Source organism: Miniopterus natalensis, chromosome 3 (assembly GCF_054644295.1).
Source record: "Miniopterus natalensis isolate mMinNat1 chromosome 3, mMinNat1.hap1, whole genome shotgun sequence".
Classification (NCBI taxonomy): Eukaryota; Metazoa; Chordata; class Mammalia; order Chiroptera; family Miniopteridae; genus Miniopterus; species Miniopterus natalensis.
This window is the reverse complement of record NC_142083.1, coordinates 63,661,430-63,677,523: the sequence shown is the minus strand read 5'-3', so window position 1 is coordinate 63,677,523 and position 16,094 is coordinate 63,661,430. Positions and strand designations below refer to the sequence as shown.

Genomic DNA, 16,094 nt, shown 5'->3' with positions numbered 1-16,094 from the left:
AATTTTAAAATGGACAAAATAGGTGCAATAAAGTTTTGAGTACTAATTTCTTAACCTTTCATGCTATCTTAAAATAAACACTTCACTTAATAAATTGACTGTAGCTTCTCAATCTGTTTTTAGTTTTTGCTAGGGTAACAATCTGCAGAACTGTAGTCTGAATATGGCTTATGGGACTGTGGAAATATTTTGCCCAATTTATTTTACCTACTCAGTGATGATATAAACGGTGTAATCAGGGAGATCTTTATTCTGAAAACAATACTAGCAACTTAATATCTACAACTTGCTTCATGAATCATCTTGTCACTGCTTCTGAAAGCACTTGAGTCTGTGACCCCTGCTTTAGAGGAATATTTTAGGAACACACATATATTTGTTAAAGAAACAGCTAGCTATAATAAAGCAATTTATTCAGTTTATTTTCCTTGTCTTATCTGTTTTAATAAAATAATTTCTATATATCCATGTATAGACTGCATATGTCACATATAGATTGAGATTTAGATATATACATCTGTATAGAGATTACTGGAATTTGATTTGGCTAATGTTCATAATATTATTTCTGGTCGATAATATTTTCTATATTTTTTAACTTCTACTTTCTACTTCTCTATATTGCTTGGATTTCCAATAATGAGAATGTATCATTTTTACAAAACAGTAAAGTCGTTATTCAAAATATAATGGAAACAAAGTGAATTAGTTATATGTTCAGGCTTTTTAATGTTAGGCACTAAAAGAGGTTACGTATCAATAAAAAATACTTCAGTTGATCCAAATATTATCATTCTCAGGGTAATTTGTAAAGAACATTAATTTATTAATCTTGGTCAAAATTTACTTTTTTTGTGTGTTAAAAGAAAGAAAGGTCCAAAGTAAATTATTAATACTATTGCATTTGAAAAGAATGCACTCATTCATCTCTTCACTATAATTATCATTTATTTAGACAGGGTTTCTCAAGGTTTTCTCTTTACTCTTTGCTTAGATTAGTAAATTGACAAGGTGGGCACAGTTACTTTTCCTCAGCATAAGTCAGCATAGAATTACCAAAGATAAAGTGGTGCTTCTAACAAGTCCAGTAGCCAGAGAGGCCCTAACCTGCCTCACTAGAGCCCCAGGCGACTATGCAGAGCTTATTGGACCCTTCCCCCTGTTGCCTCATTGTTCCAGCAACTTTCCAGCCGTTCTCAGTTCTGCATCTGAACGGAGTAGCTTCTCCTTTGTGATACACTCTCAAAGAGAAAACGGGCATTAGAAAAATACTAATAAAGCTGATAAAGTATTCATTTTAGATAATATATCACTATTGTTTCATTAATTGTAACAAATATGCCATATTAATCTAGGATGTTAATAACAGGGGAAACTGGGGCTTATGGAAACTCTTTGTAATATCTTTGCAATTTTTCTGTTTTCTAAAACTGTTTTTTAAAAAAATTTTATTTTTAAAAAAAACCTATTAATTCCATGGAACTTGTTGAATTATGAAGGAAATACTGCTGTCAAAATGACACATATGAAACTTAGAAATATCATCATCTCTGTGCTTTCTCATAGCAGCACAAATAGATCGTGGAGGCTGTGTGGGGGCTGTGCTGTGCCGTCCATCAGGAAGGAGGGGTATATTCCCCCAGCTGCTGGGCAGGTCGCTGGCTGACAGCTCTAAACTGTCAGTCTTCTTCAGGGATTGTCTCATCTGAAGAGCACCATCTAGCCCAAGGTCACATCTACCTCCCAGGGCAGCCTGTCTCCAGTGATTGGTTATGTTAACTACCAGCTCTCTGAAGAAAAAAAAGAAGCCCTAATATGCAGCATTGTCCAATTTCTATAGTGTAAATGCTCCTACTTCCGCCCATTTCAAGCTACTAATGTTTAATTATTGACTGCATATTTGAGAAGAGATGCATACAATTGCTTTTCCCGAGCTGGTAGGAGCCAGCTCCAGCATACCACTGGGTTTTCTGAAGTCAATTTGGAATAGTTTTGAAGAACCATTTCAACTCCAGGGCTTCCTGTAAGGCCGGCTACCTAATCCTGCTTCCTTGCCTCCTGTTTTCCAGACGTTGAACTCAAGGGTACTCCTTAGCTAACTTCCTGCATGTTAATGTCAGCTCAGATTTGCCTTCCAATGGAATCTAATTTGCAATGGGGATTTTTTGTTGGACAAAGCGCTCAAGAGGTTTTCATTCAATGATTATATAAGGGGCTTGAAGACCAGGATGATGGTGATGATGATGGTAGTGCTGGTGGTGATGGGAAGACAAAGGAGAGGAAAAGTTTCTGTCTGACAGTCTCTTGAATTTTATTTGAACAAGGGTTCAGGATATTTGTCAAGTGGGAATGAAAAAATAAAAATGATAGCCAATGAAAAAATGAAAACAATGTATGTTGTTTCCTAAGAAGCCCAGAAGACCTTTCATAACCATGCCTCCTTTACTTTTTTTTTTGTAATCCTCACCTGAGGATATGTTTTCCATTGTTTTTCAGAGAGAGTGGGAGGGAGGGAGAGAGGGAGAGAGACATCGATGTGATAGGGACACAGCAATTGGTTGCCTCCAGGATGCACCCAGACCAGGGCCGGGGATTGAGCCCTTGGCCAGAATCAAACCCCGGACCTTTCAGTCCGAAGGGGCTCTAACCACTGAGCCAAACCGGCGAGGGCCTCCTTTACTTTCTTATTCCCCTCAGCATGGAATGCAGGATGTCTCTCACCTTCACCCAATATGCATTTATTGAGTATCTACTCTGTGCCATGCTATGTGCTAGGGACCTGGTATTTTAACAACACAGTACTCCCCTGTAAGAAATTTGCAAACTAATGTGAGGCCACAAAGGAAAAAACACAAAGTAAAAAAAAAGAAAAAAAGTGCCATGACTGATGTGAGCACAAGAAGGGTGGAGGCCCTGAATACACAGTGATAGCCAGCACTTATCAGGCTCCGCGCACTGCGTGCCCAGCATTGTTCGAAATGCTTCACAAGCATTATTTCATGAAATCTCACAACCATCCTGTGAGCAGCTCCACGTTAGCAGATAAGGAAACTCGCATGAGCCTCGAGCAGCTTTCCCACGGTCGCTCAGGGCGTGCGTGGTGGGTAGAGCCAGGATTTGAACCCCGCATGCTGACCCCAGACCCAGCACCCTTAACTGCTGTCCTGCTGAGAGACTGGCTGTAACAGGGACTGTGCCAGTGGGTGGAAGACAGAAACTTTGTGATGAACGAGTAACCAAAGGACAACAAGAGAGGCTGGGAAGGAAGAGTCAGAGAGGAAGGAGGGAATCGAGGGTTGAGGCAGTTTCAGAATGCAGAGCGTGGCCAGCAGAGTCAAATACGGAGCGGAGGTCAACCAAAGTAGAGAAAGAAAGGTCCTTGGGCTTTAACCGCAGTGAGGTCCTTGGGGACCTTGGTAAGGGAAGTTTTGGTTGTGTGGGGAGGGATGAGAGCGAGCTGATACCAGACCACAGTTAGTTGGGAAATGAATAAATAAGTGGCAGAGAAACAAACACAGTGAGCGTGGAGCATTATTTCTGGAAGCCTGGCTGTTCAGATAAGAGTGAGCAGTAGATATCAGGTCAAAGAGACTTTTTCTACAATTGGTTTTGCATTGATTTTTCAAAGGGAGGGACTTGAGCATGGTTAGTGCGTGGGCGTTGAGTTGACCTGACCTGCCTCTCTTCTCTTCTACCTTTTTTCCCCCCACAACAGCCTCTAATTTTTATTTGGGATAATCCTCTTCTTCCCCTTGATGCTGTTTTTATGGAACTGCTAACGAGGGGGGGTGGAGGGTGGGGTCCCTGACCTACCTAGGACCTCCTGACACTCTCCCTAGGGACTTCAAAACTTGATGGACACTAGGACATAAAAAAAGGGTAGAGTTGATTCACCCCAATAATGATGAGTCTGGCTCTGGTTATGAAACCCATGTAGGATTGTTAACGCCTGACCGCAGGCAATCACAGAAGCTTCACCTGGCAGGCCTCAGGGGAAAAGTTGCCCTCCTCGCACCAGCTTGGGCACAGCCAGTGCGGTGCAGTCTGGGACAGTACTGTCAAGGGTTCCCGCCCCCTGGGCTCCTGCTCACAGCATATTTGCTTCCCTAGCCCCAGTGGATTCATTCCTTAGTCTCTTAACTGAGGCCCTGAGCGGAAGCCTTCTCCAGGCACCTCTGCCGAGGCCTCCTTATCAGGGAGAGGAAGAAACGTTGAAGACACTTTTCCCCACTTAGACCCAATACCCACTGCTTTTCCACTTCTAGCTCTTACCCCTCCTGGCTCCCCATCCCAGGATCCATAAAACTGCAGGAGCCTCTAGCTCAGGGCTCCTAGACAGCGAGATGACTCCCTTGTCTGTGCTGATCCACGTGACCCTCAGCCAGTGCCTGCTCCATAGGGAAAATGGGACAGGGGGAGTCGGCACTGTGTCTGGTTTTAGCCTCTTGCTTATACCATTGCAGAGAGTGCATAAGGCCTCTTTCCTTTGGGTTCTTTGCTTTAATCTGCTACTTTGACACCCATAAGCTCAGTTCTCAATCTCCCAGCTCAGCTGAGCTCCTGAGAGTTGGACCCAGGAAACTCAGTCCATGATGCAGTGCTGCCCAGCTCCACAGAGCTACTCTGGCACTGGTTTTCCCCAAGGTGGGTTCAACATTTCCTTACATGTGAGGGGCTTTTTTTTTTTTGGCTTAAATTAGCCAGAGCTGTTTGCAGATAAAAGCCCTAGCTGACATAAGCATGTCTATATCCTGATCATGAAAAGCCAACAAAGAGTAATAGTGCAAGAATATAGAAAATGAAGACGAAACATAACAAGGATCAATACAGTGGAACTCCTGGAGAATCAGGGGAAATGAGACTGAGGTCATTCCAACTGATTGGCCTTTGACAGGAGAGAGATTTGTTTCCCTGAACCCAGAGCGATGAAGGCAAGAGGAGGCATGGGTAAAGGTTTGTATGAGGATTTGAGGCAGGGGAGGCAATAAGGGTGTCAAAATTATGTGTGTTGGATGACCTCTAGCATTTCTAAGGAGGAGGAAACCTTGCTGAGAAGATGAAGAGGCAGGTGGTGAGTTAGAGGCCAAAGATTTAAGTAGCTGCTGTGGAGGGTGGCTGAGGAGCTGGTTGAACCAAGGGAGTCATGGCCATGGGAACAGGTAAGAGCATCAGTCTGTATAACTGGGTACCTCCCCAGAGACAACCTGAGAAAGAGACAGAGGGAGTCATGCATTTTATCTGAAGTATTTTCTAAACTTTATTTTTTGCTAAATGTATCCCTTGTTTTCAGTTATAATTTTGAAGCAAAAAATCACCAACATAAATATATGTTTATCAAATTTTAAAAATTAAAAAATTGAAATAATAAAAATAAAAAATTGAAATAAACTTTGGAGAAAAGCCCAAATCTGTTTCAATAGCGGTGTCTTGCTTTTGTTCTCTGTGAAAAACTTAAAGTACACAAGAATGCCCAGCAGAGGGAGCCCAAACCACGCATGGACATCTTTTCTGCACAGTTTTTACAGAAGCGGATTAAAAACTGCAAAATGCAAACGAACCTCATTTTCCAAGAAAATATGCAAAATCATGGAAATCATATAATTTAATGCTACTCTACCCCCCAAGTACTGCATAGAAAATTTCAAAGCTAGAATGACATTCTGAGTCTCAAGTAGTTCAAAGCCGCGGCATCCCTCCCTCACTTCCTTTCTCTCTCATTCTCTCTCTCTTCTCTCTGGGACTTGTTTGGAGTGACTCCCCCAAAGCTAGGTAATTTGTATTCTATTTCAGTGGAAACATCTGTGAGTTGTATCAACACTTTTTCAGTTCCGGTTGCCGGGAGCATATTGGTTCATACTGGTTCCAGTGTGCTGAAAAGCAGCAGGAGGGCCCCTAGCTCAGACCTCTTGAATCAGGCCTTAGGTATGTATCCCTTAGGAAAGAGGAGGGACACATTTCTTGTGGAAGTTTGCAGAAAAGGAATTGGCCGCAGCTACATGTAAGCGTCTCTCTGTTTTCTGCATGATACCTGCATCGGTTAGGGAGTTTTGTTTATAAGCAAGCGAGTCCAACTGTGACTAACTTAAGGAGGAAAGGAATTTATTGACAGGATACTGGTTTGCATCTTCCTTCCAAAGGGGTATAAGTAAAATTTGGGGGAAATATTGTATAACTAAAAATGATAGTAAGAGTTTATTTTGTACAACTCTATTTCACAAATTTGAAAATTTAGATAAAATGGATAATTTGTAGAAAAATATTCTCCAAAATTAGTATGAAAATAAAAGACTAACAATTTTTACAAATAAATGTATAATTAAAAACTTTCCTATAAGCCAGCTGGCATGGCTCAGTGGTTGAGTGTTGCCATTTGAACCAGGAGGTCACCATTCAATTCCCTCAGGGCACATGCTTGGTTTCAGTTTGGGGCTTTATCCTGAGTAGGGGGCAGTCGATCAATGACTCTCATCATCATCGTTGTTTCTATCTCTCCCTTCCTCTCTCTGAAATCAATAAAGACATTTTTTTAAAAAAACCTTCCTATAAGAAAACAAACAAAAAAACCCTTCCAGGCCTAAATGGCTTCACTGGCAAGTTCCAACAAATATTTTTTTAAAAATAACATTGTCATCTGAAACAAAGATCACAGGAAAAAAAGACAAAGCAGTCCCCAATTCCATCGTGAGGCTCACATTACCTTGATACCAAAGCCCGAAAAGAGACTTCCACTTCCAGAAAGACATTCTTTTTTATATTCCTCTCAGTAAACACAGCTAAAAAAGCGTGGCACTGTAAGTAAAACAAGTAAGACAACTCTGTGATGTGGAGAGAAGAAGGCAGACATACTTCATATGCCAGGTGTTTTCCTTACCCACTGTATTCTTAGGACCTCATAAAATGTCTGATAAATAGGAGGTGCTTGATGGATGAATGGATGAATGAATGATCACTAAGTGATGTATCTATTAAGCATACACAACTATTAAGAGCATTATTGAAGAAAAAACAAACTCAGTCCCCGATCTCTTTGAATTTATTACATCTCACCTAAGCATTGGTCAATTTAAAAAAGACAACTGTACAAAAGTGAGGGGGAAGAAATCTGCTAAAACTATAAACACAAAATAAACTCTTCATTAGACAAAGATAGTCATGATAAGAGAGTCATTTTCCTTCCACAGAGTAAAGAATACTGTGGAAAAGCAGAATTTTAGGAAATCTGTAAATATGAAAAAGGATATTTCAAATCTATGATTAAAATATAGATTCTGAAAAAGAAACAAAGTATGAAAGCTGCTTAGGCTAGGTCCGATCTATGGACGACTTTCCTAAATAACCCCCAAAACTATCTTTTGCTATTCTAGACCCCTTGGAAAGTGAAGGAAAAAGTAGAAAGAAACAGGAATCAAAGGTTTTCTTTTCATTATTTTATACAAGAATATAAACTAATCTAAACACTCAGTGCCTAGAACATACTATATGTCAATAAATACTAGACAATCAAGAAAGCCACACATCAAACGGTACCTGCCTGCAGGGTCATGTGGCTGTACAGCTCTAGGGGACACTCTTGGCAGGGGCGTCTATGAGGAAGGCACCCCCTGCACCTAAGCCACAAACAGCCTTCATGGCCAAGTGCTGCAGCCCTGCTCATGTCGATGTTCAAGTTTCCAAGGTATTATAGAACCACAATCTGGTTGCCCACCCAAACATCTAGGTTGGCCTTGTTCACTTTCCAGAAAAGCAAATAAATATATAAAGGAGAGGTTCAATGATTTTTCTGTCAGTTAGCATCCCAAGGTTTATACCTGAAATGGATCCAGGATACTGTGTGGGGAAGGGGTTAGTACAAAAGGATTATCTGGACACTGTACGGATGTTCCTTGATTCTTACAAATTAGGTAAAGTCATTCTGAAAACGGAAGTGATATGGCATTCCAATTGCAAATCCTTGCGTAAATTGGTATAGGATGACTTGTCTAAATTCTTCAGCATGTACCAGTTTATATTTAAACGACCTTCTGTGAAATAGCTTTCCTTGCCATTTCTATGCATATTCATTTAGACAACCTGTCAGCATTAAAAGATAGCCAAGCAGAAAGAGAAAAATCCTAATACAATAAGACAGTTTCCTCAGTTAACATAATCAGATGGTGCAGCTGTATTCTTCCTTAATCTGAATTTAGTTCAAATAACTAAAAAGCTTTGTTCACTTTGTGATAAAATTAAATGCAAAATAGGTTTCTGACAATTCACATAAATTTATTTTTGCAATAATCATTTAGGGCAGGAGGCTTTTTAAAAATGCATAGAATTGGCATTAGGTCAGGATGAAATAACTTGATTTCCAAAAAAGCACTCCATCAAATGTCTTACCGGGTCTCCAGGAAAGCAGTATGAGGTGTCTGCTTAGTAATTGTGCAGTTTTTTTAACCGTATTTTATTTATTGCTTTACTTGGAAAACTTACCAACATAATTTGCCAACACACTTTTTAAACCAGATTATCTCATCTAGATTAAGACTGAATGACAAGAAGAGACAAAAGGGAAAAGTACTTTAGTACTAATTTGCCTAAGTTTTTAAAAATTTTTGATTGATTTGAGAGAGAGAGGAAGGACGAGAGAGAAATACTGATTTGCTGTTTCACTTATTTATGCATTCACTGGTTGATTATTATATGTGGCCTGACTGGGGATGGAACCCGCCACCTTGGCATATGGGAACCATGCTCTAACCAACTGAGCTACCAGCCAGGGCCCCTAAGATTATTTTTTTAATATGGAAATTGGACAACTAGTGATAAGGCAGTGATTCTCAAACTTACCTGCTCCTGAGACTTCCCTGGGGTACTTGTTTCAAGTATGGATTCCCAGGTCTCATCCCTAGAGGTGGTGATTCCAGAGGTTTGGGATGGGGCTCAGGAATGTGTAGTATTAAAAGCACTTGGATAAGTTTTACAATCAGGCAAATGTGGGGAACGGAGGCTCCATGTCTTGGAGAGAACACCGACCTAGGCTTAGAGTTCTAAACACCAGGGTTGCCAGCTCTTTGAAGTGTCCTTAACAGAGTGATTTTATCTCATTGGTTCTAAATTTCCTCAGTTGTAGAAACCAGACCAGACCAGACCAGACCAAACCAAACCAAACCAAACCAAACCAAAACGACTGGTTTTAGTCTATAAAACCCATAAAGACAGGAAGCAGCTGGGTTTCACTCCCTGCTCGACCCCCCAAATTTATGAACCAACAGCAGCCTCTTGGTTCATATTTATTGACTAATTTACTATTTAGACAACCTGTAAGATTACTTTCAGTTTTAAAAATTATATGATTGTAAAATAAGTAATAAAACAATTCATTTGGTTAGTCATTTATAAAATAACAATTATTCTCTGAACAAAACCTAACCGGAAAAGGGCCCCCATTCCTTTTGACTGGTTTCAGGGCTGCACTTTCCTGGTGGGCATTTCAAAAGACCTAACTTGGGTGATTTGACTCTGTATCTTCCTCAGTTGCCGTGACGGTTAAAGGTAATGAACTGGAAGCACTTAGCACAACGTTAGGCTCAGTAAAAGTGAGCTGGATCTGGAAAACTCAGTCAGTTCTGTGGGAAGCAAAATAAGTTCTCCTGCTACACATACAGGAGCACTGCAGTCAGCATGATGTTTAAGATTTTAAGTCTCAAGACATACTGTCAAATAACAAGTCCAGAGTCATCAGGAACCCTCCCTGGGACATGTGGACTGTGCAGAAATAAGTGCTTTTGAAAATGATTATGGAGGAAAAATAAGCCCTTGAAAAGTATAGTTTAAAATTAAATACTCTTAATAATTTTTTAAGGCATTTATTAAATTATCTACTTAAACCCTTCCATACATTATGTATCTAATGTAACTTAAAGAAGTGGTTCTCAAAGGGTGGTCCCCACACCAGCAGCACCAACATCACCTCAAAAATGTGAATTCATGGGCCCTGCTTCAGACATAATGAACTAGAAACCTGGACGTGGGATGGTAAAATCTATGGTACAAGTCTATCAAATGAAGGTAAATGGGATTATAAGCACAAATTCAAAGCAGACCAAACTCAACTTTCTATAAATCTCCCACAATGCATCAGATTTGGAAAAAGCACATCATATATCTATTCAACTGCATAGCAATACACTTAATTAGCAAACATACAAATGCATTTTGTATAATAACTTGTTTTCTTCTCCTGAAAAAAAAATTCTGAAATACTGAACCTGAAATGAAAACAATATAAACCACTGGCTTCTAGGATATACATAGGCCTAATTTCTCAATTTTACAAGTAACATATAAAATTTTTAATAAAAACATTGCCAAATTTAATTTTAATATTATTTTTAAAAAATACAAAATGAGACTACAAATATGCAATGCAAAGTCACAAGGTTTGGGTATTTTTTCTAAAAAAAAAAAAAGTCCAAATAGCAATTCTGATTGAGAACTAGTGATGTGTACTATTCTAAGGGTAACTAGATATAAATTTAAGATTCTATGTAAACAAACAAACAAAAAACCTTTCAGCTAAAGAATTCTGAAAATCTTAAAATTCCGTTTTCTCAGATATGCCAGCAGAGAGGAAGTGGGTTTTAAACCTGCGGGAGCAGAGCCGGGGAGGGTGGAGCGAGCAGCGGCGCCGCCCCTCGGCCCGGGTGGAGGCGGAGTGCGCGCCCCCGAAAGGGGCTGGGCCGCCCCCTCGGGGCTGCAGCTTCGGGGGCGCCCGCTCCGTGTGCTTTCCCAGCCTTCTCCCCAAGCCCTGGAGCTCCCGAGAGGAAGGGGCCGAGTGGCCGCGGCGGAGAAGAACCGGGCGAGCGCGGGCAGGGCCCTAGTCGGGGACGCTGAAGGGCAGCGCGCTGATGACCTCGCCCGACTCGGCCACCAGGGCGTCGTACACCCACTTGCGGCCGCAGCGGCACTCGGGCCCGCACTTGTTGGAGTTGCACTTGGGGCAGGGGTAGAAGCAGCCCAGGCAGTTCTTCTCCAGGCAGTCGCACAGGTCGGCGTCGTTACAGATGAGCCTGCCGCTTTTGTCGTACTTCTTCAGTACCCTGCCAAGACAGAGGGGACGCTGACGCGACAGGGCGATCGACTGCCCTCGACACTGAGGGTCAGTGTTACGCCGCAAACTGCATTCATCAGGGGAAAGGCACCCTAGGTAGCCCTGCAACACCGGAGAATGTTACACGGCGGGGATGTCCCGTAGGTGTCCCGCAGTTTCATCAATGTTGATATAATCACACTAAACTCTGCGGACTGGGGGTGGGGCACTTCTCCCTGTTACTGATGGGGTTCAGTATCCTGAGTGTTTATTAGCCTTTTCTTCTAGGAAATACCTGTTCGTTGTTTGGTTCATTTTTCTCGGAGGACATTTATCTCTCTCTCTTTTTTTAAAATTTTTTATTTCAGAGAGGAAGGGAGAGGGAGAGAGAAACATCAGTAATGAGAGAGAGTCATTGATCAGCTGCCTCCTGCACGGCCCCACTGGGGATCGAGCCCACAACCTGAGCATGTACCTGCAGCGGGAATCGAACCTTGATCTCCCGGATCATAGGCTGATGCTCAACCACTGAGCCACGTCAGCACGTTATCTTTTTTTTTATTGACTTGTAGAATTCTCTATATGTTTTAGATACTAACCTTTTAAATTATAAATAACTTCTACTACTTTGTGATTTTGTCTCATTATTTTTAGGGTGTCTTTTAATGGGTATAAATTCTTAATTTTAATGCAGTGGAATTTATCAGCCTTTTTCCTTATGGTTTACTTAGTTGATACTTCTGATGTACTAGCAATCATTGTACTTAAAATACTTTGTACCTATTTGATACCTAAATCCATTCCCATGGTTATATTATTTCTCCTCCAAATGATACATCTTTCTTTTAATCATCTTTCCTACTAAAGTTGTTACTCTAATCCAAGGGATTCTGAAGCTGTTTTTAAAAACTGAATTCTAGTTTAAGACTATAGTTTATTCCTTGAAGTTGGGGTGATATTGTACTTTAGAAAGCATATTTTTAAATCATAGACAAGAGAAAATCTTTAATTACTTGGCTTTGTCAAGAACTCATGTATTTTATTATCCCACAAATCAAATATAATAAATCATGATCTTACTTGTATTTTACAGAAAAATACTCATTCATCTTTGACATCCGTGCTTTCTTTTTCTGCTGTCGTGTTTCAGGATTAAAGTCTGCTACCAGGGGTCCAGGGTTTTGAAATGCCAAGCATCTTAACTGTCGCTCTATCTGTTGCTATGAAACAAATAAAATGTGTTAGTAGTAAGAACTGGGTAGTTTTATCTGTTTTACATTGTCTCAAAATAAATTTTCTGTAACTTTTACCATAATGGCATGAAAGGATAAATACTATTACCGAAAGAACCAGTTTAAATCTGATTAAGTTTAAAAAGATGATGTAAATTTCCTCAAGTTAGGTCATTCCTTCTGAACAAAGAAATCCATAGTGTAAAACTTATATAATGAAAATATAAAAAACAGCCAAACGGAAACGGAATTCTTTTTATACCTGCAAAACACCAGCTGGCTTCTCAAATAAGATGGGGACAAGAGAGAATTAGCATTTTAAGGGGGAAGAAGGGCAGGGAGTAAAGGCCTCCCACAGTTGTCAGCTCAAGAAGCCCAGGTAAAGTGTGTCAGATCACAGAGGGGCCCGGGTACTGGTTAGCACAATCCTCCCCTCGCTGCCCCGGGAGTGTGGGCTCCATCAGGGCTCCATGCAGGATGCAGCCAACCGAAGTTTACACTCTCAAAGCCAGATCTGAAGAAGAAAATCTTGCTAGAATGGCTTTCTAGGGTGTTAAGTGTAAATTTTCAAAAGTCACTGTTGGGGATATTTATAATTTTAAATTAAGTGCGGCCTAATCCGGAACATAACAAAGATGCTTCAAGCAATCCTGATAACTTATTTTGAACATGTAACATATGTGTCATGAGGGAAGGGAGTACTCTTTTAAAGGATTTTAAAAGAAAATAACCTGAGTGGCCCAAAACCATATAGGCTAATATACAGTACATATGAAACAATAGGGAAACTTTCAATGTATGAATTTCAATGTAAAAAATTAGTAACAGAATCTCAGGCTTTTCTACTGTTTGTTTAGTGTAATAATAGTTTAGTCCACCCAAAATAATATAAATATATTATAAATATAATATAAATCTTTAAAATTTCATTTTGGTGTATGCATATGGATTTGTTTTACAAGCATAACCTTATGAAACAGTTCTGTATTTAGGTATAGCTGTGAAATGAGTACAGCTGAGTTCCACCTATTACTATCCTCAGTAGCAGAGGCAGAGTTTAGGAACACAGACAGCGTGGCCAGCCTACCTGTGTCTCAACCTGGGCTCTGCCACTAGGTAATGGTGTGCCTTGAGCAAGTTCCCACTTCTCTAAACCCGGTTTTTCCCTTTGTAAAATGGGTTAACAATAGTATCTTGTGAGAAAGATTAGATGAATATATATACCAAGTTTTAGGACCACATCTAGCACATAAAGGAAAACCCAAGGGTTTGTTAAATAAAAGCACTTGACCATATTCTGTAGAATATTCTACTCCAAGGACAGTACACTGGGCTGAAAATCAGGGACTGAGAGGCGCAGAGGAGATATGTGAGGTGAGCCCAGCTTAGTGGTAAACGGAATTAAAAGGAAGGAAAGGCCCATCATTATGGGGAGGGGGTAGAAATCCTTCCTGAGGAGTCCTGAGTGAGCCCACCTTCCCTCCCAAGTCTGGGGCCTCTCAGAAATCCTCACACTGGGAACTCCACAAATACCATGGAATTGTAGTATCAATATGCCATACCAGTTGCTTTTGTCCAATTTGACAGCTTTTCTCAGGAGAACGTTGACCTGTGTGCCCCCCTTCAGTAGAATTGTTTTTTTCTGATTGTTCACTCATTTCTGATCAGTGAAAAAAGTAACTAGAAAGAAGTAAAACACATTAATTTCATACATTCCCCAGTAACTTAATCATGTGACTTTTCTGCTCTCTCCATACATCTTGCTTTCAAAGGCGGACTTCCATCTGCACTCCTGGTTATTTTTTACCACTCATTCTTTTTTGTTGTTGTTGTTTTTTTGTTCATTTATTTTGACTTTTAGGTTCCACATATAAGTGAAATCATGTGCTATTTGTCTTTCTCTGTCTTACCACTCACTCTTACATCCTGCACCTGCCACCTAGTCCACCCTACTGATGCTCCTCTTCGCTGGTGCTCCGTGAGCAAATCAACTGCACCTTGCACAGTTCTTAGCATCACAGACCTCGCTGGAGCAAGCAACACCGGGACCATCCTCTCCTGCTTAACAGAACTGTGAATTCTGAGATCTCTGTTTTCCCCACATTATACTCCCTTAAAAAAAAGTAAAGCACATTAATGTCATACACACATCTCCAGAGGTTTGTGAAAATCTTACTCCCATGGTTTTAGTTGTCTCCTCTTCAGAGACCATTCCTCAAGCTGTCCTCCTCACTCAAGTTTTCTGAAAATTTTCTAATACAAGTTGTGCTAAACGGAAGTCATCAGTTGCCCATAAAACTCAGCTGCTACAATGCCTGTACTTTACTTTGAAATATTTCAGTATATATACAGGGTGCCACTGCGCGCGCGCGTGTGTGTGTGAGACATAGGTGAAGCTAACACAGGATGCTAATCACAAATGCACTGTCCAGGCTGCTCTACAGGCTCTGTCAGGAAGGACCACACTCCATGCCCGGCTGGCGTGGCTCCGTGGTTGAGCATGGACCTATGATGCAGGAGATCATTGTGGGCTCGATCCCCAGTGGGGGGCATGCAGAAGGCAGCCAATCAATGACTCTCTCATCATTGATGTTTCTATCTCTCTCTGTCCCTCTCCCTTCTTCTCTCTGAAATCAATAAAGACATATTTAAAAAAAAAAAAAGGGCCACACTCCAGGGGAGGCTCCCACTGCCCTGCTGCTTCCTCTCTTTCTCTCTGTCAATGGTGTGGACTATAGGGTCCTGTTTCTACCAAAGGAAACTAAGAGTTATGCTTTACCAAGTTGGCCTGGGTCATCTGGCACCACCACTCTGCCTGCCAACTGTGTTTGAAATTCCATTTCTGCCAATGCACCTTCATCTTCCCTGTGTCTAGGGTCACTGGACATTGACTGCTCACTTTTCCCCTCTCCAATTCATTCCCATCATTAGGTTAGGAAGTATGTTGATTTTTTTGTCCTAGTGTTGGTTCTTCCTTTCCACTATCAGTTGTTATCCCCCTGAAGACAGTAGTACTAGCAGTAGTACCTTACCCTTGACCAAGACAGCCTTAGTGTTCCTGTCAGCTTGACCAAACTTCGGAGAGGCTTCTTTGGGACTATAGGCCCCTGACCTCCCTCTTCTTGGGGCACTTACTTCAGAAAACTTATAATTGTAAATTATTTTTCTTCCCCATCGAGATGTAAATCATCTCCCAGGCTCACTCACTTTTACAACCCAGCAGTGTCTTTCTCAAGGATTAGGAGCCATCCCTTAGAAATGTAATCAGCTGGAAAGACAGTGTCCCTATTTGCCAGTCTCTGTGGGGAGGTAGAAGCCTACCTTGCTAATTGGTAAGCACCAATTAGCAAACACAGGTGGCCAAATCACAGAGATAAATATTTGCAATCTTGGGAATACGTCAACGTGCTCTGCTCATCCCACTCATCTCTCTCCCCTGAAGCACTCTAGTATTTTCCTCCCCCCTTTCATTTAAGCAGAGTTGAGTTCAGACTGAGTTCTGGTTTCTCTCCCCTGTTACAATAGCCTTGAATAAAGTCTTGGCTGCCTGTTTAACTCTGTCCAGAGCAATTTTTGCCTTGACGCCCTCACATGTGATTTCTCATCTGATCAGACCAACATTCCTGTGGAGTATTTTCCAACTTGTCTGAAAATAAAATCACATGGAGCTGTTTTAAAAATGACAAATCCCAGGCATAATGGGGTTATAATTTGCAGAGCAGAAACTTGGTAACCTGCATAATTATTAAACTCTCCAGGTGAATCCTATCCTTAGGTAATTATGGAAGACATTA

The 16,094-nt window shown here is 41.0% G+C and overlaps 1 protein-coding gene across 1 annotated transcript; it reads right to left on the bottom strand.

Annotated features, from left to right (window-relative positions):
* Positions 1-10,785: 10,785 nt before the first annotated feature.
* On the bottom strand, positions 10,786-13,958 carry ARL14EPL (ARF like GTPase 14 effector protein like). Its single transcript, XM_016224905.1, has 3 exons — positions 13,863-13,958; positions 12,149-12,288; positions 10,786-11,078 (listed from the first exon to the last, which is right to left on the bottom strand). The coding sequence occupies exons 1-3, from the start codon at positions 13,956-13,958 to the stop codon at positions 10,856-10,858; spliced, it is 459 nt and encodes a 152-aa protein (XP_016080391.1). The 3' UTR covers positions 10,786-10,855.
* Between the last annotated feature and the right edge of the window lie 2,136 nt (positions 13,959-16,094).

Bases quoted from the DNA above. Each gene is read 5' to 3' on its own strand.
- ARL14EPL (XM_016224905.1), bottom strand. From the start codon at position 13,958: ATGAGTGAACAATCAGAAAAAAACAATTCTACTGAAGGGGGGCACACA. The intron at 12,289-13,862 runs GTATGGCATATT...TTTGTTTCATAG, and splicing joins AAATTGGACAAAAGCAACTG to CAACAGATAGAGCGACAGTT. The intron at 11,079-12,148 runs GTAAGATCATGA...CTGTCTTGGCAG, and splicing joins TATTTTTCTGTAAAATACAA to GGTACTGAAGAAGTACGACA.